At 43.3% G+C, this 26,505-nt stretch overlaps 1 protein-coding gene across 3 annotated transcripts; it reads right to left on the minus strand.

Annotated features, from left to right (window-relative positions):
• Window positions 1-26,493, minus strand: MYB (MYB proto-oncogene, transcription factor). 3 transcript variants are annotated; one of them, XM_035899888.1, is made up of 15 exons: window positions 26,052-26,493; window positions 24,409-24,526; window positions 22,719-22,790; window positions 21,982-22,074; window positions 21,348-21,568; window positions 19,562-19,799; window positions 18,661-18,741; window positions 18,156-18,260; window positions 16,571-16,828; window positions 13,409-13,551; window positions 12,894-13,008; window positions 12,682-12,807; window positions 11,882-11,992; window positions 11,138-11,245; window positions 1-1,318 (listed from the first exon to the last, which is right to left on the minus strand). In XM_035899888.1, the coding sequence occupies exons 2-15, from the start codon at window positions 24,487-24,489 to the stop codon at window positions 1,202-1,204; spliced, it is 1,869 nt and encodes a 622-aa protein (XP_035755781.1). In that variant the 5' UTR covers window positions 24,490-24,526; window positions 26,052-26,493; the 3' UTR covers window positions 1-1,201. The 3 variants fall into 3 exon arrangements, with proteins under 3 accessions (XP_035755781.1, XP_035755782.1, XP_009642639.1); XM_035899889.1 differs by lacking the exon at window positions 26,052-26,493 and adding an exon at window positions 15,135-15,500 and having other exon boundaries at window positions 24,409-25,937; XM_009644344.2 differs by lacking the exon at window positions 26,052-26,493 and having other exon boundaries at window positions 24,409-25,937.
• Between the last annotated feature and the right edge of the window lie 12 nt (window positions 26,494-26,505).

Raw genomic sequence — 26,505 nt, forward strand, 5'->3', positions numbered from 1 at the left:
ATAAAAAAATAAAATAAAATCAGTGTTTTGCCATATCGATAAAGATTTGGTATGGCAGTACAAAGAACCATATATTCCTAAGAACCTGATTCAGTACACAAGACCCAAGTCAGGGAACAATTAGCTAGACATGGAACAAAACAGACAACATGAACAAGACAGTGTTCTCCCAAACATATGAAGGTGCAATGCATGCTGTTACAAACCAATGAGAAACAAAACAACACATCCAGACAAAAAAAAAAAATCTCCCAGGAACAGTGTTCAAAAATATTGCTTATAAAAAAAAAGGGGGAAAAATATAAATGATGTAAAAAAAATTAAAATAAAAAAGTCTGAAATGCTAGTGCATAGTCAATTAGCTAACATCAACATTTGTTTCCTTTCCATATAAAGCTCTACTGCTCCTCTTACACTAGCAGCATGTCTACACGCTAAGGTCTGTAGCAGCAAAACACAGTATTCATTTGGCATTTACAAAATTAAATTACTGAATAAAAATATAATTTTTCTCATAAATCTATGTTTCATACAGTAATATTTTTTAAAGCAAGCTAATTCCCCCCCCAAACAGAAACACACAACGTATAATGGTCTAGAACCCATAACAGAATGAAAGAGTATTTCAAGAGGCATGGATGTTTGAGCATTCACGATCTTGATCAGTTTTCCCCCTTTTGCACAGACTAGCGTTTGTAGTAATGCTTTTCACTTCAGTATTTTACACCAATGCATTTTGTTCAGTGATTTAAAATATATGTTTGAGTACCTGCTCTTTTATTATTAAAAAAAAAAAAAAAAGTAAAAAAAGAAACAAACAAAACCCCACCCCTGGCTAGCACATCACTGAAATAACAATACTGGTGTATTAGGTCTGCTTGATCTCAAAAAGGACAAAAAATTACCTTTATCGTAAGTCTGCACTGAAGATCATTAATTACTGATTCAAACTTAATACCTAATAATTTAGGCAAGTATCATTTATTCAAAAAAAAAAAAAATCCTCTTAAGTTGGGTGAAATCCAACAAGAATATATATGCTGAGTGACTAAATGCACTTTGTGCTGCTCCCAACTGTTGTACCACAACAAAGATAGGCTCTTCTCCCATTCATGAAAAGTTTTCATGCAGAGAAACAGGAATTTCCCAGCGGAGGTGAAGTGTTCTCAAAACCATAATGCTTCTCTGTCCGTCGACCCTTTCACATCACCAGAGTCCGGGTGGGGAAGGCGGCCATGTACTTGCGCGCCTGATCCGTCAGGGCCATCTGATCCTCGATCTTCCCGCAGGACGCTGACTCCCAGGCGTTGTTCAGATGCTAAATTAGAAGGAGGCAGAGAGATTTGGGGTGAACGCCGTGGGATTTATTGCTAGCCCCAGCCAAAGCTGGGCCCGCTCGCGATTAAGCATTGCAGGAACACGCGGCAGGATGCCATCCCATCTCCAGAGAAATTGAGATCTCAACACAACAGGCAAAAAAATATCCCCCCCCAACTTCTCGGTTAGCGACCGGAGGGATGGGCAGGCCAGATGACCTGCAGAGGGGCACACCGCAAGAGCCAGGATCCAAACCCCCTCACTGCTCTCTCAAACAGCATCTCCTCTACGAGGCCGCATCTATAGCCTTGCCTTTTATCTCTCCCTTCCGTGAAAGGTCTAAAAAGAGAATTTATTTGCAGGTGGACTTTACAGTCAACAGGGCGCAGCCAGGTTAAAGCCCACAGCTAAGCCTGTTCAGTGCTATCACCACGCACAAATTCCTGCCGAACCCTTACTCTAGAAATACAGCTGCTCTGCCCCTGCGTTCCCTAAACGAACCTGACGGTCTCGGCAGCCTGACCACAGGTAACAAAAAGTCCCGCGCTCAAAGCTGCTTTCACCTGTGCACAGCGCTTAGCACGTGCCCATTAGCAGAGCTCCTCCGGCAAAGGAGAAGGGCGGGGGGGTGGGGCAACTCTCAGCAGAAACAGCATTTTAATTATTGTGTAAGCCATTTCACTTCTTGTGGTATTTATGGAGGTTACAGACACCATTTAGTATAATGTTAAAGTGAGATAAACATATCTGCAGAGGGCTGTGCGCGCTGTATTTATTTACTCACTACACATGTGAGATGTTTCTCATTGCCTTGAGCTATAAACAGTAATGAAATTTCAAAGCTCCTGGAATTTACCAGTATACACACACTTTTACACATACTTTTTTCCTTTTTTTTTTTTTTGCTATTGAACTCTCTCACTTACTTGGTGCGTCTGCTTTCCCACGTTTTGATACTCACTAAGCCCTGAATAAAAACTCTATTATTTTATGGAGCTAGTTGCACGAACACCCTACATTCCAAAAGTGCACATGACTGCGCTTAACGGAAAGCTGCCTGCCAGCAAGGAGATTCCAGTACTGTTGAAGATGGAGATGGTCTATGCCCGAGATCCACCAACAAAGACAAGTCAGGAGAAACCCTTCTCTATTTTCCTGTGCTTTCAAAAAGGATCACCTTTGCAGTTCAAGACCTACGTTGCTCAACGAGATGGCCAAAGCCTTCCCAACGCCTAGGACACGGGGAGAAGCATAATTTCATGGCCTGCAAACCGCCTGCTAAGAGCAGAACCGACCCAGCATGCCCATGGCTCTTTGTGCTGCTCCTTCTAGTTGCTAACTGTGCGAGAGGATCCTTGAATTATTCTCTGGCCTGAATGTTTGGAGAATGTTCTTCTGACTGTAAACAGTGTTATCTGAGACATATGGATAGTAAAAGGCTGGGCAACATGACATACAGATAATTTCTCATAACACGCCCTAATCAGGGCACTGGTACAAACACAGGGACCGAGTTTCCCTGCCTCGGAGGGTGTATAGTCTAAAAGGGACAAACCCAATGACTAAGTAAGCAGTGCGGCCAAGATGAGGGCAAGCAAATTACTCCTCTGTAAACTTCTGCTGGGCTTCCCAAGACACGGCTTCCTCTTCTCCGTAGACAAGTTCCAAATGTTGCCTCTGCTCCTGGTACCTTTTTGCAGGCAAAACTCCTGCTGAGCTTCAGCGGGAGTTCCCCGTGTGAAGGAGAACCAGGTCAGGCCTCAAATCATTAAGTTTCTGCAGCTTTTTGCGGGAAAGCCGCATCTGTGAACAAACATGCCATGCACCTCTTTTCTGGAGAGCTTCAGCCTGGGCTGGCTGTGGCTCAGCCTCAGGCACACGCCGCAGCCAAAAAGCAGGTGTGACATACTTTCTGCATGCCGCAGACATGCATGCGACAGGCCACAGCTTCTTTTATGTCTTGGTTAAACAGCTTCCAGGGTAACTTTTTCAAAGGCACCTACATCAGCTGGGAACTTACGGCCTCCTGTTGATCCTCAGCGGTACTCAGGCACCTGCAAGTATTTTACCCTATTCTTTTAAAGTTATTTGCACCAGGGACCAAATTAATGCCTGATACAACACCGTCAGACTTACTTAAAATTCAGATTTGGTCTGTACACCTCAAAAGCAGTTGGTAGGTCCAGAATATCCATCATTTCAAAGGACAAAAATCTCTGTCCAACCGGTATTTTTGCAGTGATCTCCCAAAGCTCAAACGCACTGCTCTAGAAAAGTGAGATCAGCAGGCCCCTAAACAACTGAAAACATGTAAGGAAAAGTCCATCTGTCACAGTACGTCAATTTTTTAAAAACAGCAGGAACTTCAGGCAAGGAGTGCCCCGATTTCATAAATTAGGCTTGATTGTGAGTATCTACACTGAGCTCTTTGTATTACCAGCCATGTGCTTAGAGAAGAAAAAATAATACATCTGTATCCTGATATCTCCAACATCTCAGCAGGCTGCTACATGTCACTCATTCCACCGAAAGCCTGGTCTTCGTTTAACCTGATGTCAGTGCAGCAGCAGCCGCTCAGGCAGGCAGTAACCCTCTGCCCCCGCTCCGGGCTCAGCCGCCCTGGGCAGCGGGCGCAGCCGGCGGCAGGAGGGTCCGCTAGACCCCTGCCTCGAGCCTGCTTGAAACAACTTACTCCAGTTTTGCCGCAGAGACAGCGCAGGAGAGCCTCCCCACAGGGTTCTGACCCCTTGTAGTATTTCCCCAGAAAAACATTATGCTGGTTTTTTTTTCCCTCTTAGGACACATGTATAAAGAGAGACTAACTCTGCAGTCTTGCTGGTGCCGGCGAGAGCTTTGCTCCAGTAAAGAAGCAGAATTTGACCCAAAGTAGTATATTTACTGAAGTAGTATATTTACTAAAGTAGTATACTTACTAAGACAACTTTCAATTCTATCCTGGGGAACTTGGATCACATCTCAATTATTTTTAATAAACATTTTCTGTCTGAAGCCTTGGCTCTTGGCAGCCAACACAAAACAAAGCACAATGCCTTTGCCTTGCCAGCCCTGCAGCGCAGCGCCGGAGGCACGTGTGAAAGTCATCCCGACGCGAGAAGTTTTACTTCCCTCCTTGGTGGGGAGCGCTGGGTCCCAGGACCCAGGCAGAGCGCCTTGCCGCCTCCGGGCACGCACAGCTACGGATGGGAGCCCTTAGGAAAAAAGGGAAAGCACAACGCCTCCTTCCACGCCAGCACCGCAGCGAGTAGCGAGAGGGCTCTGTCACAGGAAAGCAGCAGCGCCCCGCAGAAAGCAGCACTTAGCAAACCAGTATCAAAAGAGAAGAGACCTGGGCAGAAAGCTAGAGGCACGCAGGGGAACGGCACAGAAAGCAAAGTCAAACGGCTCCTTTTGCCCGTTGCATCTCCCCCATCACACTTAAAGGCCCAACTCTGCAAATCAACAGATGGGGACACAAAAGCTTCATAATTAGAAGCCAAAAGGCCTGACCCAAAACCCACCGAAATTGATGGGCATGTTTTCATTGAGTCAGTGGGTTCATCCCACTTAAATTCAGCCACCAAAGAGTGAGGTGTGCATTTTGGCACCTAAATCCCTAGCCAGTGGGGAAAGAAAGGGATTTCTGCAATACAATTCATTCCATGTATTTTTTTTTTTAATTGCCTCAAAGAGTGGGAGACTACTCTTAGTTCTGCTGTCAAGTAAAAGAATTTAAACCTTTTCAGCCAGTACTTCTAGCTGTATTTTTCTCTTCCACTCGCAGCACTTTTCTCTCTTTAAGTTAAACCAGGGAGTGGCGGGGAGAAGAAGGTATACCACTATGAGTTCCCACAGGATGAAACTGCAGACCTGTGGTACAATTCCAGCTATGTCACGCTCCCTGGCTCATTTTTTTTTAACCTCAGTAATCCTACCAGCACATCCTTCTCCTGGCAGCAAAACTACCTCGCTTACCCTGCAACGTGCCTTCAGCTGCCCTCAGGCAGATGAGAACTGTAAACAGTCAAAGCTGTAACTGGGATATCCAGTTAAAGCACTTTAAATAAAAACTTGGACCATCTAGAGAAAACAGACCAGAGGAAGGAAAGAAAAGACTGCAGAGAGGTGCTTTTCTAATAGAATTAGTCCTTCTGCACTTGGAGCCTGGTCCGCCTTTTCACGTGCTGCCTGCATAGCTTAAGAAAGCTCCTGCATTACGACACCTTGCCTTGCTGCAGTCCTGCAGTACCGAGCTCCCAAACTGATGGAAGTGCAGTAAAAATCTTTGGGCAGAGAACTGGGTTAGAAGACAGATTTTAAATCTCCGCTCCGCTGGCAGGTATCTTCAGCAACTCCAGCAAAGTTACTGGTGTTACATACATTCCCATTAATCTAGCTAAGTTGTGCTAGCATTTAAAACCAAAAAAAAAAAAGCCAAAATGTTTAAAATATTTAGAAGGCTCAGACTAACAGAAGTTATCAAGTTTCTCTACTGCAAAAAGCTGCGTTTCTTGCCAGTTTTCCCTTAGATTACATGGTATAGATAATTCGCAGAACATGCCGCTGAAAAGAAGGCTTGCGACAGAAATGCAGCGCTCCTTCCGAAACTGCAGAACAATCAATGCCCTAAACAAAGCCATTTCCTAGCAGAATATGATATGTTATCATGTAGAATAATATGACCTTCTATTCTGTAAGGATGCAGAACCAAGAGAAGCCCTTGTACTTATCAAGACCAAACAGTAAAGACTAATTAAAAGCTCAAGTGACCATAAATGAACTCTACTTCATTTGCTAAAGCAGAGCACTATATCTGCTCATGTTGCCAGTTCTCCTCTGGGGCATGGGACAGCCGTCTCCTAAACTCTGGGGCTTTCCCAGTTGCTCAGAAATACAGGTTGCTAAATGTGAGAGAGTAAGATGACCCAACTTTTCAGCTTTTATTGTAAGCCTGATACCAGAGCTAGAAAGAGCTATTTGGTGGCACTTTTAAGAGCTTAACCCTGAAGCCCTTACTCAGACAAAACTCCTGTTTGAGAAGTGTGTGCTTTCCAAGTAAGATTAATGGAAAAGATAGGGAAATGGGCTAAGCACCTGCAACTCACATTAGGATATTCCGTCCCTTTCCAGTTTTGTCCTTAAGTAATTTTTTTTTATTCATGGATCAGCACACATTGCTGCAAATGGCTGATGGTTAAGCTGTCACTTGTCTTTCTGAGAGACCATCGCCCGCTTGGGGCAGCTGTAACTCCTGCTCTGTTTGCAACTCAAATCCTGCTGCCCTTGGAGGAAAACATGGGGTGACTGGCCTGTAACTTCAAACCTCCTTTTCCTCCCTCACAGCTCCTGTGCACATCGGCCACCGGTGAGAGAAGGGACAACACAACTGAGGGGGCTACCTTGCCTTGCTGTGCAAGCCTTAAACCTCCCGGGGCTTGAGCACAAGCGTGCTTCCCCCTCTCCCTCGATTAAACAAAGAAGACTATGAGACTTCGGGATCTTCTTGCCCCCCAAAAAAGCCGTGGAGAAAAACCAGAGAAAGGCTGCTGCTGCAGGAGAGGACGCTGCCTTGCCTATACATTTTGACTGACAATCAGCTAAAAATGAAATTCCATGTTTCACTTTTTAAACAGAGAAAATTAAGGTTAATGACAGCTCACGCTCTTGAAAAGGTTAACCAAGTAACTGTTTTAAAATCCTTTAAACTTAGTCTTTAAAGAAAATGGTTACATAAACCACTGAAAGTCAGGAAATTCGAGCTCAAACGTGTCAGTCTGTGGTTAAAAAATGGAAAGTGACAGGAGCTAGGGGTTGAAGAACATTCTCTTTAGCTTGCAGGGCTTCTACCTTGTGTTGTTTCCTTTGTTACTGGGGGAAGAAGATATCAAAGCACCGCTATTTTCTTAAAAGGTTCCATTTCATGGTGTCTTTTGATAGCCTGCAGGGTTAGGTGGATGGTCTATGATTTAGCCTACTTTTCTATCTAAAATGTCTATGTTAGGATAAGTCTGTATTATGTACTGCTACTGCTATGGAACATAATGTGAAATAAAACATTACTTTCACACAGGAAGGGCCAGAAACACAGTTTTCACATAACCTCTTACGAGGCACTGTTCAAGCAAATGCTCAGTACAGATCATCAGTTTGCCTCAGTAAGAGCTTCGTATGTTATCCCCAAATCTTAACCCTTGGAAAAGTTCCTAGTGAGGCCAAAAGTCCCTATGGTGAAACTAAGTATTGCCTGAGTGACAAAAACAAAGGACGCAAAAGTATAGGTCTTAACTAATGCCACCAATATAAAGCAGAAGTATCTGGGATCCATGCAATGGAGTGTAAGAGCAATTCCACCCCGAGGCAACACATGGTTTTGGTGAGACATCTCCTATTCCTGCCAGTGAGAGAATACCCAACACACAACCGTGAGACTTGCCACGCAGGGTGAAAAAAGCTGTCTGAATCTTCATACCTTACCAGAAAGATCCTACATACAGCTGCCTTTACATCCAGTGTTTTACGGAGACCTAACCAGGGGACCAAATGAGGATGAAGCCCAAACTCATCTCGGGTCTATGAGGGCTCTTTCTCCCCATTGCTCTCGTTCAACACTGATACCACCACATTCCCAGTGCAGTTATATGCAGCTACCTGACCTCACATGCCAAACGATGCGACATGCTGTTCCTCCTAAGTGATGGCGAATCATCACACTATCTGATACGGTCAGCAACTACTATTTACTAAATTGCACATGATCAGTCGTGTGTCCAAAATGCAGTGAAAAATATCCTTAGAGGTTGCTTTGAACATTTGTTACTCTTGCCTTCTTTGGAATTTAACAGCAAAACAATAAGTAATCAGGCACTTTGGTGAGCTTATTGCTAGCCAAATACCTTTTTCTTTATGCAAATACAGTGCAATGAAAAATACTGCGGGCTGATAAACATGCTACCTCCTTCTTACGTAAGTTCAAATTTAAAAGAAATTACAATTTTAAGAACCAAGCATATCAAAAGCAAGAGTAAGTTTAACGCTCTCTTTCTTTCCCTCTTCCCTTGTTTCCATGCACGTATCCCAAGGTGCAGAGAGTGCTGTAATTCTTACTTGGACTAAAGTCAATTTGCCTAAGTAAGAACAGTTGGATCAGGCCCAAAATATTAACAGCAGCAATGTAAACATATGCAGACACAATTAAATTTCACCCAGATGAGGTCCCTCCTGTTTAACATCTACCTGCATGGAATCAGTGGATTTAGTCCTGTGGTGGGGTGTGCGTCAGTGTGTGTGTACACGTATGTGGGCGAGACACCAAATTATAGACTAGAAAGTGTAGAACAAGAACATGCTAAAAACCGATCACGTACCAAATGCTACCAGTCAAAATCAAGCACCAGCGCTAACATTTTCAATTGCTTTGCACCCTTCAGACGCGCTGTGGCCTCATCACAGACGCCTGGCTCCCCTGGGACGGAGGGGGAGCAGCGTTAGGGCAGAGCAGCAGCAGTTTCTGGCATGAAGGAGAGCCAGACCGCCTGCCCTTTCTGAGCCGTGCGGGGCCAAATTCCAGTGAGGCCAGGCAAGTCTTACCAGGGATGAAGCAGATTCTCCCTTTTAACCGTGACACTAAGTCCAATTTGGAGAGTGCAGCCATCAGCAGACAATACCGCATTGCTATAAAAAGTGTGTATTCCATTCTGAAACAGCTGTCTGTGCCACCACCACAGAAACCTCCGGCCCTATTTTTCATTCAGGATTGCAGTTCAGCTGAAACACTCGATGTTTCTTCATCAGCAGAGAATAATTTTACCTTCATACAGGTACACCAAGAAGCTGTGTACTAAGTACTCATTTTGGGGCTTTTTACAATTGCTTTTTCTTTCAGTTCAAGCCATTTTAAACACTGAGATGTGTTGGGAAATCATTTTGGACTTAGTTCCTACTTAAGGAAAATTCATCTTTATCCAAACAATGAGAATAGCTGACTTTTAACACGCAAAATTAGAGGCTTTTGCTGAGCAATGGCTGAAGAATGGGATCCAGAATGGCCCACAAATTGACTCATGTAAACTTCCTGAACAAAATCAGCATGAGTGAGGAGAGAAGGTTAAACAAGACCTTTCAATTACAGCAGCTTGTAAAGGAATTATTTTTAGATAGCAGGAAACATAACACTGTTATGCCTAAGATCAAAAGATCCTATTTTACAGGCACCTCAGATGCTTCGTTTTTACTACAGGCAGAGAGCAGGCCACTACCACCAACAGGACAAGCCACAACGTACTCTGTTTAGCTACCTGAAAGTGTTGCCCTAAACCCATGGAGGAGCCCAGAGTTTGGCTGGGGGGCATGGCCAGGCGTCGGGGCGCTGGCAGGGCAGCGGGACCAGCAGCATCCTCCCACGTGCTGGCTGGGGAGCTCCAGCAACGCCCTGCAAAGCTGGAGCCCTGGGCTCCTTTGCCATGAGATGGTCTGAATTCAGTCCCTAAATGACTGCCCTAGCCCAGGGGCAGTGGATCTTCAAACCCTCCTCTCAGCCGTCTACCACGGTGCAGCTAAGAAACACGGCTGATAAGAAAAGAGCAAATACGTAATAGGGAGCGCGAGTCCTTGGCCCCTGCAAGCACCCCCATGCAGAGGGGAGAGACAGTCCCTGCTCTCCAGAGCTGCTTTTCATTAAATGATTCTGCAGTGCAAAATACAAACCTACTCTACAGCAAACTGTGCCAAATGGGGACATGTGTGAAATTTTAATATCTCACTTTATAAAGGCCAGCTAAAGATGCTTAAACAAACCCATGTTTTGTTCATTCCTTTCCACTGTAAATAACCCCTAATGTAAATTCTGGGGAGGAGGGAGGAAGGAAAGGATTAGCCATGTGGACTATCTGTCTGAATGTCAGTCACTAGGGACATACAATTCCCTTTCTGACAGTGACTGGTCCTGGGCAATGAGACACTTTCCCTCAATTCGCCCGTGTGGAGAAGGGATACAGAATCACTTATTTGTCTACCTCAAATATACGGGAAGGAAGGATAACTGATCATTATCTACACTGCGTTTAGTTCTCTTAATGACTTCTGTCCGCAAGAGTTGACAAAGAGTCTGTTAATGACTTTGGTGGGCTTTGGGTTGGCCCTATGTAACAGCTATATTTCGAAGCACAGCAAATGTGTATGTTTGTTAACACTCGGAAAAAGCTTAAATGCATAAAACCCAGCCTCGCATCTGGCTTACTTTAAAACAGTCACACATTTAATTCAGTTCAGAGATCCCAAGACGTACAACTGGCCATACGCGTTATGAGGCCACTTCAGACCACTGTTTACAACCCCATTTCTGGTGCGACCTCAGCTTGTGCTGAGGGAAAGGCCGTCCCGGTGCTTGTCTGGACAGGCAACACTGACTGCATCTGTGCCGGCCAGCCAGGCAGCACCAGAGCCCCTGCCCTCGCCCTGAGACCAGTGCCAAGTCCTGGCCACCACCACCCCACTCAACTCTCTTGCTCTCCAAAACAGCAGAGCCGCCTACAAGAAGTCCATAGCAAAAAGCCTCTGGCCTGCATTACTTCTCAATCCTACCAACCTAACACAGGAGCCAGTGGAGTTACAATGCCCCATGCATGGGGCTTTGCCCTGTTTAGCTTCCGGGTGCAGCCGTAGCCTCCGCGTCCCCACGCTTCACGGGTAAAGTGAGATCCTCAACCACGTTCATCTGAACGTTTCATTCTTCCACAATCAAAACTTCAAATCAGTCCGTGAGAAAGCAATATATATATATATGCATTTTTATATACAAAGGGTATTCTTATCAAAGAATAGTTACCTGCAGAGGACTAGCTAGTGGCCTGTTCCTAGGTACTGCAAATGTTTTGTGAAAACTACTGTCCTCTTCAGATACAGGCATCTTTAAAATGGAGCTGGTAAGAAGATTCTGAACAGGAAAAGAAAAAAAAAAAACCGTTGTCAGTAACTCAAGAGAACAACCTGGATTCGAACGTATTAAAACCAAACTCAGCCTGACTGCAGAGGGTGCAACATGGTTATGGCCGGAGCGCTCAGCCTGAGAGCAGACCTCAGCCTGGGGTCCCTGGGACTTGGCTTTGCAGGAGCATTGTCACATGCAAAGGTTTTTCATCCAGTGAAACTCCCAAGTGCAAGAATAACAGTAACACTGAATAGTCCTGGTGAAGCAATGGGAACTGTGCTCATGCAAGGTCTCCTTTGCACAAAACAGAACAGCCTCTCTCTTTCTTTTACCAGTTTTAACTCCACGACCTAGTCATTTCTATACACAGGTGCAAGCATCCTCCAAGTGCAGGCTCATTACAAAGGCTGTGGGCTGCACGATGACTGCAACTTCTGCTGCCTTCTATAGATGTTACAGTGATCTAATTAAGAGTGGGATTTTGCTTCTTATGCTTAATACAGGAAAACGATATGGAAATAATGAATAATGCCTACTTGTGAGGAAGGTCAGGCAGAATATTTTCTTTCTTTCTTGCATTTAAGAACTGGACAGGAATGTAAAACAGAAAAATCATTTGGTGGCATGAAAACTTGCACTTACTGGCACATCTTCCATAGTAGACGCATGTGTAAAGAGCTGAGTGTTCAGGTTTTCTCCTTCCCAGTGATTCAAGCAAAAAAAATTTCCAGCTTTATCTGTGGGAGACTCCACCTGAAAGCAGGAAAGGCACCATGATAAAAAATGGTACCTAACTGACCAGAAGGAGATTTATCTGTCAGTTGCTTAATAAACTGAATAAATATTCTTCACCGCTGTGCATAATGCATGTTTACAGTACTGTCTTTTACAGCACCCTTGCTCTTTCCAGAAGAAAAAAGTTCAAGGTTCTCAAAAAAATCCCCACCCAATAAAACTTTGAATACTTGCACTCAGCACTCTGTCACTATTCAGGAGTTTAATCCCCTAGAAAGGCTTGAGAATATATGTATTTTTAGAACTTTAGTGACAAAGTAATATAATGCAATGTCCTCAATTGTTCAGGTTTCTAAGTCACTCCATGGAGCTTGGTCCCCGTGGGGTTCTTCTATAGTTTTCACCAATATTAGAAAGATTCAATCCAAATTCCTGTCTAATTTTTTTTTCTTTTCTTTTTAAGTTTCAAACGAAAACTGCATTAGAACGGCCCAAGCAAACCCCTGCTGAAAACAGCAGAAAGACTTCTATGGAAATCAATGGGAGATGAATTAGGCATGCCTAGTATACTATATAGAACCGACACTAAGATCTTGGGGCTCACATGAAAGAAAAACAGACACAGCTATTTAACAGAAAAGGTATTGGTATAAGTTTCTCAGCAAAGAGTGCTGAATTAAATTGCCTCAAGTAAGTTTGAGATTTACCTCTTGTTTGATTTTCTTCAGCAAAGGGGGTCCACTTTCATGTAGCCCAGCCACTATTGCAGATTCCTCCGACTCCTGCTTGATAACGTCCTGCAGATCTTCTACAAGATGAGTCGGAGTTTGAGGCTGAAAGGAAGAAACGTTATATCCAAGTCCCAGAACATCCCTCTGCACTACTATCAAAGCAACTTTTATCATTGTTTCCTTCTTACCAGCATCTTCAAAGGACCATATTTGATTTCCTGAGCTGCAAGTGCGTTTTTGAATGGAGTGGGTGTTCTTGGAGAGCTCTCTAAAATCGACCTCTTGATTGCTGGAGTTCTGAAACTTTAAAAAGAGGGAGAAAAACTTTAAAGGAACATGCTTGGAAATATTACCTCTTTACAGAAATACGTGCGTTCAGGCAGTGGCTGCTGTAAGACTTGGCCAAGTATTTTCCTGCAATCCTATAATCCATTTTACTTTTATGGCAGACCATCTATTCAGCTGTGATAAAGTGGAATGGCTTTATTTAAAAAACTGTTGAGACTATATGTATGATCGTTCTGAATTAATAACCTACCTCCATAGTTACAAAGTGGAAGTTCTACTCCAAACTAAGAAAAATCTGAATGTGTTAGTAAACAACTCTGCAGGAAGCATACGGTGACCCAGCACTTTGGTTGCCTGCGAACCTGAAGAAACGACCCTTCATGAATCTGACAAGACAACGTGAGAACAGACTTACACATGATTTTCCTTCTGAGCTTTGAAAGTCTGGTCCCTGTGGAAGGGCGTGGTAACAGCCATCTTATGGCCACACACCGGCGTGGAAGTTAGCGCAGGGTTGTCCAGGTTCAGGTTTTCGTGATTGGATGAGGTGTTTAAGAACTGCAGGCAGGGAGAGGAAAAATCAACCTCCAGATTACAACGTTGACTTCTTAAGGTGATGTGATTGAACAAAAGAAAATTGTTTCTTTCTGACTGGCATAAGAGATTCTCCTGATCCTATGATGCAGGCGGGTGTACATGGGGTACCTGACCACATGGCAAAACAATACTCAAACAGTTTGGCTGGAGCACTCGGGAAGCCAAACAGAGCATTTCTAGAGAGGAAAGTTGTAAAGAAAATGACACTCTGTTCCAATGAGAAACACTCTCCGCCACTTTAAGAGCCACATCTTAAAAGCCTGATCTGGATTTTCTGCAAGTACATTTTAATTTTAATTAAGAGCAGTGTGCCCAAGTAAGAACTGGGTGAAACTGAGTAAGGGATGTTTCAGGAATAAACCCACAGGAAATGGGGCTGAATTCCACAATGATTTCTACAGGGAATCCAGGTGCTTTTAAGGCACTAAATAAAGTATTTATGACAGGAAAATAAATTTCCTATCATCTCTCTCAAAACAAAGTGCTCTGATTTTACAGCATAAAATGAAAACTGCCACCTGTGACGGGTGCGTGGAGTGTTTTGGAATGGAAATAGCTGACCGAAAAGGAGGCGGCAGTATTAGTTTGGAGAAAAATTGCTTTTGCATGAGTTCTACATAGAAACCTAAAATACTGTTTCCACTTCTAGTGTCTACAAATCTGTCAGCATAGTGGTATCTCTTATGCTGACAATGATTCACCATATTACCTTCTTAACTCAATTGAATCAGATTAAAACACACTTTATAAAAATATGGCATGTAAGAAAATACAGATTTCACTGGATAAATCATATACGATTAAAATACCTAATAGGTAATGGGAGATACAGTGGGAGATCATGCAAACTTTTACTATCCTTCATGAAATAATGCTTCTCTGACTTCAAGGACTAAAGCCAAACCAAGGCAAAACCAACACAGACAAACAAAAAAAAAAACCAAAACACTTTTAAATAGTGCTACAGCTGTGAAACAAAGCAACCATGGTCAGGAATTTGGAAGTGCACGCCAGGCCATTTTAACAGGCCATTTTCCTCCTCATTCCTATTCTGCTCCACCCCACGTGGCCCGGGTTGAGCATGGCGAGCTGTGATTTGAATTTTCTGGTTGTTGTCAGCTTGTCTCACAACCTGAATGCTATTTAAATGCAGTTTGGGGTTTTCTAGGTCAATGAATCATACTGTAAGTGGACAGAGATGGAAAGTATTACAAATGATCAGAAATGTTAAACTCTACTAGTTGAAGGAGTTAACAGCCAGAGCAAAGCAAGCAATCATATTCCCCTACAAAACCGATCCAAATAAAAAAAAACCAAAAAACCCAAGCCCCACAGACAAATTTAAAGTAAGAGAATCAACAGTTAGCTTGCTGATGATCTAAACTCAGCGGTGGAGACTAAGAGCAGTGAGAAGATTCAAACACGGAGTGAAATCAACAAGCGCAACGGTAATTAGTCATTTGTTCCAAAGGATTAGTTTCTAAATTGTTAAGGCTGGGTGACTTTTGAGAATTAGTAACATCTGTGCAGAAGTCTTGATCTACCTGCGAGGGAGAGAAGGGCAGGCTTTTGACAGGGGAGCGCTTAGGAGGAGTTGAGCTGCTGACGTCAGCTAGGACCAAGGTGCTACCGTGGCCACTGGCTAAGGGGCTGGAGTGCCCTCTCCTTTTGCGAAGAAGGACCCACGGAGCCATGCTGCCCTGTGAGGCAGATAAGGACTTTGGTGAGCCAGGAGAGCCCTGGTTCAACATGATTTTGCTCAAGTTTGTGATGGGGTGTCCTTGAGGTCTACAAGCACTGGCCCCGCTTTGCTGAAGCTGCACGACTTTGCCTGAGGGAGCTTTGCTAGCCGAAGTGTCTGTGTCTTCAAAGAATTCAAAACTGCTGAGATCACCCCATGATGAAGGATCCTGAAACAACGTGGGAGGCACGGAGCTATAAGACAGTGTACAGTGCCACCTCATGAAAATACAGCGCTAGGATATGCCCGTAACCACCACCACCACCACCAAAGTCTTTCCCAGTTCAATTCAGCTTGGCCCTGTTTATTTGAGTAGTAACATTGTGAACGCCTATTTGTGTTTCCAGTATATACCTTGATCACATCAAACTGTCTAACATCCTAGTAGTGTTGCTGGCAACCGAGTCCCTAAAGAAACAATGAGTCAAATGACATCCTGACTATCTACTTGCCCAGGGTTTTCTGCCTGGTATGAAAACAGTGCCTTTCGCTACCAAAAAAAAAGCGTGCCTTGGGCTCTATACCAAGACTGGTCTCCTTGTAACACGCACGCCTGCTTTGGAGGTGCTGAATGGGACGTGAGGCTGCATGAAGCAGACACCTCTGCTGCTGAAGGAGGGTGCCACCAACAACCGTATTTCAATGTGCCACTTCTGTTACCCGTAGTACCCCAGAGACCAGAATGAGAAAAGGCCCATGTCAACGTCAGTCAGCTACTCAGCACTTAAAATGCGCGTTTCCAGATCTTCACATACGCCACGGCAAGCTCCTTAAACTTTGAGAAGCAGCTACTGAAGCTACAACAAGAACTTTTAGAACATGATGCAGATACATGAGCAGCCATGTATAAACCTATGGCGTGTGTCACTTTGAGTAAAAATAAATATAATTTCATTGTTTAAAATTTTTCACGGTCACTCTGATTTCATTTTAAGGAGGCTTAATATCGAGAGATCGTTTCAAGCTCCTATTGTGCAGTTTGCTAAAAATCACACTCCCATACCAAGATGCAGCAGGAAAGGGAGACACCCACAAAAAGCATATGCGTCCACACTCGAAGGCTTCATTTACGAGCAGCCGCGTTTTGTTATGTCAGAAGCTAAGCTTCAGATCTTGTAGCAATTAGAAGTTACTCGGAGAAAAAAAAAAAAAAAACCAACACATTTAGGACTGTCCCAGTTCCTCTCCCCTCGCTCCTTGACCACGCACGAATCCACCTGAGGCGGCAAGTCTACTTACGGAGTCTATTAACTGGAGTGTTTCTGCAAATTCTAAGAGATTCTTAACATTATCCAGGATGTTGCTCTGGTGAACAATCATGCACCGTGCAGGGGATGCACTTTCCTCAGGTAAGCAACCGTGATCCACCGGTGGAGATGGAGTACAGTGGTGATGTTCCCCCAAACAGGAAACAGGTGCATTGTCACCACTGGTCCTGGTACTGTCAGCAATTGTGGTGCTGTGCCAGCCGGGGTAGTTTGATGTGTGGTTCTGTGTCTAAAGGAAGAAGGAAAAAAAAAAAAAAAAAAAGAAAAGGGGGGGGGAAGGCAGAAGGAACTTAGCAATGAAATTGCACAAGGTGTCAGATGCCACTGGAGGAAAGATAAAAGTAGTTGCATCATCATCTAAAAGCTTATGCCTATGAAACAATTGTCAAGATGTTTCCTTTCATCAGTGCAAGATCTCGTTTTAAGTAATATCGGCATTGTATTTGTTATCCCAAAGTTACCTCATAATTTACTTCCAGGATTATGAGCATATATCATTACTAACACAAAATCAACTCATAGCGTGTTACTCCAAAAGCTCAAAAAGTGTCTGCAAGTCATTTTCTGTGACAAGCGAGAAACGGCAGGATTTCCCTACTGAGCGTTCAGCACTGTAGAAGGCTAAAGGGTTTAAGAGTTAGAGTTGCTTTTGTTTGCTTATCTCCTTTTCTTCTGCTATCCCTGTCTAACGCTACAGCTTACACCAATGCAATGAAGAGGCTGTCAAATCAACGTGGTTAGGAAAGCAGAAGAACAAATTAACAGAAGTTTCTTTCCAGTGTGATCATGCAACAGAAGAAATTGCAAAACATTAACTAAAGTTAAAAAGTGGCCAAACTAACGTATCATGCATGCAGTTGTTTTACTATTAATTTAAATATTACCCAAAAAAAGAATCTGCTGGCTATCACCTATCTTCAAAAACGATTTGGGGATTCTTGGCTTCGGTGATGGTGTTAAGTAATTATGTAAGGGTTTTCACACATGAACATCCAATGGCATATACAACGAAGTGTGAGAATTCAGTAATAGCCAGCATTTGCTCCACACATGCAGTTATGAAGAATCTAACATTATTTGGAGAAGTAAAACAAACTGTCAAACATGCACCAAGTCTGAAGCTTACGAAGTGTATAAAACACAGCTGAAGGAAAGAATACAACAGAGAAGAAAAATCTAACGTACAGGCACTACATTTTCATCACATGAACCATTGCACACTTTCAGAAATGCAGATCCCATTGATTTAAGTTCTGTGGGATTTTTCATTTTCGTACAATCATCACGTTTCCAATATTACATCATGTTACAGAGCCCAGCCCTGCTCCCACTTTGTGAAGTAAAATACCTGCAAATCGTTTGCCGCTTTTTTTTTTTTCCAATAAAAGAATTTGCGAAGCAAAGACAGATTATATATGTGCTATGTTTCATCCTTTTAAAACGGAAATATAGAGCCTTGATTAGTATCGAAGGCAGAGGGGGAGTAAAAAGTTAAAAAGACAAGCACTGGGGTAACGCTGCTATCCCTCCATCCAAGCACACAGTGACAATCTTACTGGTAATGCCTGCTGCCCTTTCAGTTCATTCTCAGTCGACATTAGTAGCAACTCTAATTCCTTTATTCGTTTTTCTTTCTCAGGGTCTTCATCATTATAGTGTCTCTGAAATTAAGAGTTAAGGGAAAAGAAAAGATAAAGGTCTGATAGGATGTAGCAACTAAAATGCTTATGGCTTGCCGTCCTGTGGTTATAATAGCCAACTTAGACTCAAAGATGAAACAAACGTCAATTGTGTTTTCCACTACCAAAGTCCCTGCTGAATTTCAGAATAGACATTTGAAACAGAGAAGGTGAAAGCTATCACATCAGATGTCAACTACTGTGTTTTAAATCCACTTCAGAAGAAGCAATTATTAGCCATGTTAGAACTCCCCCACCTTCCCCGCTTTCTCTCTTCACCACACTTATTACATTAAAATGTTTCCTTAACGTACGATATCTGCATTTTCACTTATCAAACGTTTAACAAATTGACTCTGGAAATGAGGTTCAAGTTATCTACCTGAATAGCTGCAGCAGCTGGCTGAGGAACATTGACAATATTTACATGCAGTGCTACTGGATATGGGATCTGACCAGGGACCTAGGCCAAAAAGCAAAAGACACTAAAAGTTATTATTTCTATCAGAGCGTCTGCCTGCACTGTGAATTTGTGTTAAACATACTTTGGCTGTAGGTACTTAATATTTAATCTATGGAGACATAATAGCCAAAAAACCAACAGTGATTAGTGATTACAAGGAAAGTAAACAGTTTCTTAGGAATATGGTGGTGAGCATTACAGAGGAAGAAAGAAAACGCATATACGAAGTATCTACCCTTCCTGAATGAGAAAAGATGAATAATTTATAGATGCATTTGTAAGATTTTTCTAAATTGAAGTGAAAATGTAAAAGATGCAATTTATTATCATCTAAAACTCTGTCTGAAGCAGCAGCCTGTTTCATTATTAATCATTAATAGAAAAAGAATCAGATTAAAAACAATACTTGTTTACTTGGTTCTGACAGGCAGCCCACAAACAGAATATTACTGAAGGGAACGTGGGAAATTTTGACATAGAACACAGAATTAACACGATTCAACCGATTTTCAAGAAATGTAATATTCACCACTATACGGAACAGTACTGGAAACATGTTCACTTCTTACAAGACATTGAAACGGCTGAACCCGATTCTACCACCTGAATGCCGGCAATCAATTTGAAAGGTACATGTTTTCATGGCTGAATGAAGTCAAAGCCAAAGAAGTCCTCGCCTGACATCAAACACACATAAGCCCACCAAGACTGGGAGAAAACCCTTCAAGCTTCCTGAAACCAGGTATGGCTAAACTGCACCCACCCATTCAACAAAGCAAAACACAAAAACACGCCCCCCCCCATTTTTCAGGACACTTACATTTTGTGGCTCAGAGATATGGTAGTAGGGGTAGTCACTGCTCAGCGGGGGCTGGCCGGCTACAGGCAGCTGTGCAGAAGAAGGCGGGTTGTGGGCAAAGGCCATCAGATGGTTGCTCTTCTGGAAGCCAGCGGCTGCTGAGGAGTGACAGGCTTTGGAGGACTCCTGCAGGTAGCCCTCCTGCTCAACCTTTCGGCGCATGGTGGAATTCCAGTGGTTCTTGATAGCGTTATCAGTTCTGCAACAGAAAGACACACGTTTGAGGAGTTTTAAAAAAGAGCGTTTCCGATTCAGAGAGGTCAATAGGCAGGAAACTGCTGCTGGCATTTCTGCCCAAACCTTGGGCTGTTCTCTGACCTTCCTCCTGTGCTCCCACCTTTACAAATGCTACTCTCTACTTCTCAGGAAACATGCTCAGTATAAAAGATAAGGGAAAAGACAAATGGGCTACAGTTGTTTATGCACATTTTAAAGAAATCTCTAAGCCTTAGGTCCTCAAACTGTAAGAAATTAATAACTTCAGCTTCTCCTCATTCCCATGAGGTGAGGTGACAGCAAAGGCTAACCCCCTTTGAGGCTACCTTCAAGGAGTGCCAACGTCATCTTCCTAAATCTTAATATTACAGTGGAGTTTTATTGCAACTCATTGCTGTGGAAAGAAAGACTGTGAAGAACAGCTGTCAAAAGACTAACTTCCAAGCAACCCTCCAACTGGCCACCTAGACAATAACAACATCACGCTATGCACACAAATTCAGCGAACAAAGCTGTTGGGATTTTTCTTGGCTGCAGAAAAACTGAGATTCAAATTCTCATGTTCACTGACTCAGAAAAAGGAAACTTATCAAGTCTGTGAGATTTTGCTAGTATGCTTAGAAACAGCTCCTCTATTTGAAAAACATCACCACCACACAGTATCGTTGGAAGTGGTTATCTGTGATGTGTGGAAGCTACAAAAAACCCTTCCAAGGGGCAATTCCCTGCTTGCTTTCTTCTAGAAGGTGACAGCAGCCTAGGGAATGCCTACTTAAAAGGCTATCATGATCTTAGGCATTATATTTAGGTCTTGAAGATGTTCCACCAAATAGCAGGAATAAAAATGGGAAGGGAAACCTCTCCCTTGTTTACATTATTTGCTTGACTACACTTTATGTTGAGTCACTTTTACTACAGAGCAAATATGACACTGAATCGCTGAAATTATCTGCAAGCTGTGCATAAGCTTTCAAAATGAGACAAGTATTTCCAGGACCAGAGTTTGAGGAAGTCAGTTTCTCCTGGTTTATACATGGATTTTCAACAGGTCAAAATCATCTGGATGATTCAGGAGCAATTACAAATGTTGAAGCAGCCTTCTCGTCAATCATTTTGAACAAACAGAGTGGATTTCATGTTGAAGGTATGCCCTTAGCCGAATGTAAATTACGTTCCACTTGCAGAGCCTGATCCTTCCCTATTAAATCAATTTAAATTTTGACAGTTATTGCAAGCACAAGTAAGTCTGCACAGACATTTAGGAAACTGTTACGGTCTCGCTCTAGTTACTGGGGTTTTTTACCTACGGTAAACATTAAAAGCACATAAAAATAGCGCACTGTTCCATGTACTGACCAACCAGCACAGTTCCCCACTGAGAAAAATGCACATCGATGTCACTGGCTTTCCAGGTTTTGATCCCCAAATTTTTGTACTTATAAAGTGCAGCCTGAGGCAACCGAAACGGACTGCTCAGACCTGCAGTTTTTTCCTTTTTTCCTATTTAAGAGCTAAAGGTATATGTCATTACCGTCCAGGCAGCAACTTTGCAATTTCTGCCCATCTGTTTCCCAGTCTCTTGTGTGCCTGGTAAATAATTCTATCTTCCTCTTCTGTCCAGGAGGTTTTCTTCACTTCTGGATTCAAATGGTTGTGCCACCTCTCCCTGCACTGTTTTCCAATCCTTCCCTTCAAATGCTTAGCAATGACAGACCAGCGCTTTGGACCGTATTTCTGCACGAGTTCTATTACCTTCAAAGAAGGACATAAAAACTGCCTGTATTTAACGATGCATAATGAATCAATGAAATTTTTCTGTGGTGGAGCAATATTTTCAACAACATTTCTCAAAATTGCCACGGTAAAACTGACACACAATTAAGGTTCCCCACTTCCCATTTATGCTTTTACCCAAAAGGAAAAATCTGGTAATAGTTAAGGCATTTCTAGACTGCAATTCTACATTACAGTGCTGTAAAGCAACGTTAATTAACTTGCGTAGAAAACTTAGACAGCACTACACAAATACCAAGCCTTGGTACTGATAGGCTCAGTCTGCCTCCGGCCCTATTAGTGTTGAGACCACCGAAGTCTCTGGGAGTTTTGCCCCAACACATGAAATCCGCTAGTAAGGCATTAATCAGACGGAAAGGAAAACTGATTACCCTTTGATCCTCCTCTTTAGTCCACGGACCTTTAATAAGTTCTGGGTTTAGTACCTTCTGCCATCGGTGCTGGCACTGAACATCTGTCCGATTCTAGTGAAATGCAAAATATGCAAAGCAGATCATTCTTTAGACAAGATGAATGTAGAGTGATAACGCTCTTATCTAGGCACGCTTGTTCCCGATGTATTTCAGCTACGACTACTAAACAATACGGAGTGATACAGTAGGCCTGAGAAGAAGGTGCTCAACTACCACTTTGCTCACTGAACTAGGTAATATTCCCATCGCTCCCGCAGTGATGGCTGTCTCGCCAAACCTACACAAACTGAATCTTCACTGTCTGGCACAATAGCTGTCATGCTTCCACAGGCAGTATTTCTACAACAGCCAAAGTGTTCACAAAACAATCGTCTTCTAAACCACACTCACAATTCATCAAAGCTATTTTCTCTCTGTGCTGAGACATTCTGTTTCAGCGTCACATTGACCATCTACTGTGCAACACCCCTCCAACCCCCATTTTTGCTTGATTTTTTCCAACCCTTTCTGAGAAATGAAAAGAAAATAAAGGTAAGGGTTTCCACAAAATTCTAACTAAATTTCTGAGGCCTCCATCTGTTTTATATCTCCTGCAAAAATGTAACTATAAAGCAACCACTCCCCTTTCCCTTACTTGGAAACCTCTGATAAAGAGTTGTCACTAGAACTGGAAACAGAAACCAATATCCACCTACAGGAAGGAAATTGGCAATGACTTTCCAGTCTTCTGTGCCATTCTGCTCCACAAGCTTCTTCAGTTTCTCATCCTGAATCATTAAAAAAACCAAACATAATCAATATTGCAAATTCTTGTAATACAAACAAAATACATTTTAAAAAAAATCGCCTCCTCCTAGCTTTTTATGCATCTATTTCTGCATCTTGAGTGTGTGTGTGGGGGGGTGGTCTGTAGTCTTCACGTATTTTTAATTGCCTAAATCAGGAGATTTTTCTACTCCTGTGGATTTTGGTAGCTTCTTTATTGTGCTACAGGAGAAAGACTGACTTTTCCTGTGCTGTTCTTTGACTCACATTATACATTCCCATTTTACTGCTCAAAGCAATGTAGCTGTTACTCTTGCACTGGATTTACAGGAGGGCATGGATGTTTAGATGCCAGGCATCAGAATTAACAATGACATTCAGCAACACTCGGGCACCCAGCTGTTAGGGGACCTCTGAAAATCACAGCCTTAAGCTTTCTATGTCTTGCAAGTAATGGGAGTTCCAGTAATTTGCTCATTGCCTATCCATGTACAGTGAATGCACAATAAAACTAATGGCTCCTTTTTGCTCCTGATCACTGCGAGGAAGTTTTGCGTACTCACAATTGCAAGAAATTTGGCCCGGTATTTTTAATGATAAGGCCAGAAATACAGACCCTAAAGACAAAAGAAACGAATCTCATGTACTGGGAAAGAACGAGAGAGTGTAAGACAAGCGAGTACTGCCCCAAGAGATAAGAGGAGGGAGGGCAACCCTCCCCTTCCCCGATTAGTGCCTTCCAGTATGCTCCCAGTTCAGGGAAGTGGCCATTGGGCTCCATGGCCATCCCTTCCTCCCAGGCCACATCACGAACACATCCGCCTCCGTAAGAGCTGACTATGATTTAAAAAAAATAAAAAATGCTTGCAGGAGGTGACCTGCCACTGTTTATATATCAATATACATTGTTAGAGAGGAGAAAGTCAAAACATAGCTTAAGAACTGTATTAATGTATTTCGCAATAAACTCAAACCAGTTAAATGGCCACAGGATATCCACCTGGCAAAGGAGTTTGATACCACAATTTACCCGGAAAGTCAGCACAAGGGTACCGCGACTGAAACTCATTCTGACCTTGAAAAACAAAATACATCTTGAATGCTGGACTTTGGTACTGCTGGATTTCTTTCTTCCAGTTTTTAATTTATTTCCACTCAGAGCCATAATGCTGCAATTAAAGTGCAAATTGCAAATGGCACAAGAAGGACCGCAGCAGTTTCCGCCACAGTTGTTTGCTGCTGTGGGACACTGAACACACATCAGTTCTCGCATAGCAACCATTTTCAAACAAAAAGAGGCAGCAGTAACAACCAAGCATTGCTGCAGGTGACTCTTAATCTCTTTCTCCAACAGGGATTACAGGGAGACTCACATACCTGTAGTGTGGACCTTGGTGGCCATTCAAAAAAATGGTGTGAATACATTTTATTTAAAAGAGAAAAACGATCCTCAAAGTTAAATAAAACAGTGAATGTAGCTGAAGGGCCAAAAACTTTGTCCTCATTCATGTACATGGGACTTTTACTCAAGTTAGTTTCCAGATAAGCAACTCGGAGAAGAACGTGATCCATGCTCTCTCTGTCTTTTTACATGCTGGAGATGAATGAACTTGGATTTACCTCTTCGCGGGTCCACCTGGTTTTTCCCAAGTGACGTTTTCCAGTCTTAGGAAGCAGACCATCATAATCGTGATCATACATCTCAACATCTTCTTCGTCGTCATCGCTACTGTATATACTGCAGAAGGAAACATGGGGAGACACAGAGTGGAACATGAGGACTTGTGTTACTTAACTACAAAGCACAAAAACCCCACTACAATCCTTACAAAGGTTACACAGATAAAAGTTTTAAAACTTGCACAACAAGATTTTGTTCTGCATTCTGTTGTTCTAGTATTCTGAACTGGTTCTGCTGTTTTTGGTATCCACAGATACAAGCAAAGGGCTGGCAACCTTCGTATTACTGTGCATGTTTAGACCTGCTCTTACTGTTAGATCAGTGGTGAATTACACATTTGGCAAACTTTCAACCAATGAAGGTTTCAAATTAAAATACAATGTTTGGGACAATAAAGAGAACTAGAGGCTGTGTCCATTACACAAGTGCACATTCAAAATCTTTAACTCGTGCCGTACATTCTGAAAAATATTAGCGTTTTCGTATGCTTAATAGAGCAGAGAGTTATACCATTCCCAAGTAAAACAAGACTGCGTATAAATAGAAAAGGCTAACCCCTAATAACCCTGCTTGAGAATACAGTTATGGACCCTATATGTGAAGGCAAAACTCTCTATACTTAAAAGCAAAGCCAGTAAGTGGTAGCATTAACGGTCTAATATAAAACGTGCCTGCCATTTATGGGTCTGGATGGACAAGAGCTGAGGACACGTGTATTTAATACCCTGCAACCAACAAAAGAGTGACTGAACCCTTTTATGCTCTCCATTTCTCTAACTTAAGGCATTATTACCTCTACTCCATTTCTAAATACCTCACACTGTTTTTGAAATACTCTGCTACTCACCTAGTTCATGACTAAGGGATTTCCCCAGAGGCTATCTATGGGTAAAAAGGACTCTATTACTCTTTTCACAAACAGCACTTGCTCTACCCAGTTAACTAAAACTACAAGCGGGTGTTTTGCAACAAGAGCTGCCTTTCTGGTGGGCAGTATTTTATTTTCAGCTTCTAAGATACGGGCAGCAGTTCTGACACTTCAGCTAAGAGATGATAGCCACAAGTGCTAGAAAGGAGACAACGTCACGCTACGAGACTAAAAACTGCGATCTATCTGATGGCACGGTATGCTGTGGTATGTTAAGGTATGACTAAGACATTAAAATAAAGTTATTTTGTAATAAAATTATCAGGCGTGGTTTATCCCGTTAACCTGCTTTCAGGAGATCACTTTGTAAAGCAAGCTGCAGTGAAGCACAGAGACTGTTAGTCAAGATGCAACCACCTCTGAAGCGCAAAGCTGTTAGACGTAACATTCTTTTAAAGGACGCTGGGCTAATCACGCCTCACATCTTCAACCCTGTTTTCTGGCCTGTGGCATGTGCCACGAAAACTATGCTACACAGAGGAAGTTTTCCACAGCCTGCCGTGATGCGTGTGGCCTTCCCCGAGCCTCTGGCCGGGTGGCCCCGGACTCACCCACCCTGCCCATCACTGCCACCCTCCCCTCGCCCCCACAGCGCCCTCCCCCTCCGCCCCGCCGGGCCCCGCGGTTCGCTCCCTATTCCCCATCCCACCGAACCATTTGGGGGAAGCTCCCACTGACGGAAGCTCCCGCTCTGCACGCCAAGGCGAGCGCGCGCCCCTCGTTGGCGGCTGGAGCCTCCCGGGCTTCAGGGGGGCCGCACGCTTGGGCGAAGCTCACACGCTCCAGCTGCCAGCCAGGCGGCTCCTTCCCCTGCCGCCGCTCGACGTAGATTCACTTTTCTCAGTGACACGCAGAGACAGCTGTGCGACTGCCCATACGCCGAAAGGAAGCTCTGTGGCTCCATTTCCAAGTATCATTTTGAAAATGAGTTTCGTAGACAGTAAAAGGACGGGGTGCCCATCCATCACCGACGCTCCCCGCGCGGTGACGCGTTTCAGGTGCAGCAGAGGAACGCCGCTCCGCAACGGCAGCCGAACACCGGCGGCGGGCAGGTTAAAACGATTTACGTGCGGTGCCGGTAATGTAACCGGTTTATTTAAATAACCGG

This window comes from Egretta garzetta, unplaced genomic scaffold, assembly GCF_000687185.1.
Source record: "Egretta garzetta isolate BGI_Z169 unplaced genomic scaffold, ASM68718v1 scaffold397, whole genome shotgun sequence".
In the NCBI taxonomy this organism is placed as follows: Eukaryota; Metazoa; Chordata; class Aves; order Pelecaniformes; family Ardeidae; genus Egretta; species Egretta garzetta.

Bases quoted from the DNA above. Each gene is read 5' to 3' on its own strand.
- MYB (XM_035899889.1), bottom strand. From the start codon at position 24,564: ATGTTCCACTCTGTGTCTCCCCATGTTTCCTTCTGCAGTATATACAGT. The intron at 19,800-21,347 runs GTAATGACATAT...TTTCTGTTGCAG, and splicing joins GCAAAGTTGCTGCCTGGACG to AACTGATAACGCTATCAAGA. The intron at 11,246-11,881 runs GTAAGTGCAAGT...TTTCCTGTTCAG, and splicing joins CTACTATGGAAGATGTGCCA to AATCTTCTTACCAGCTCCAT.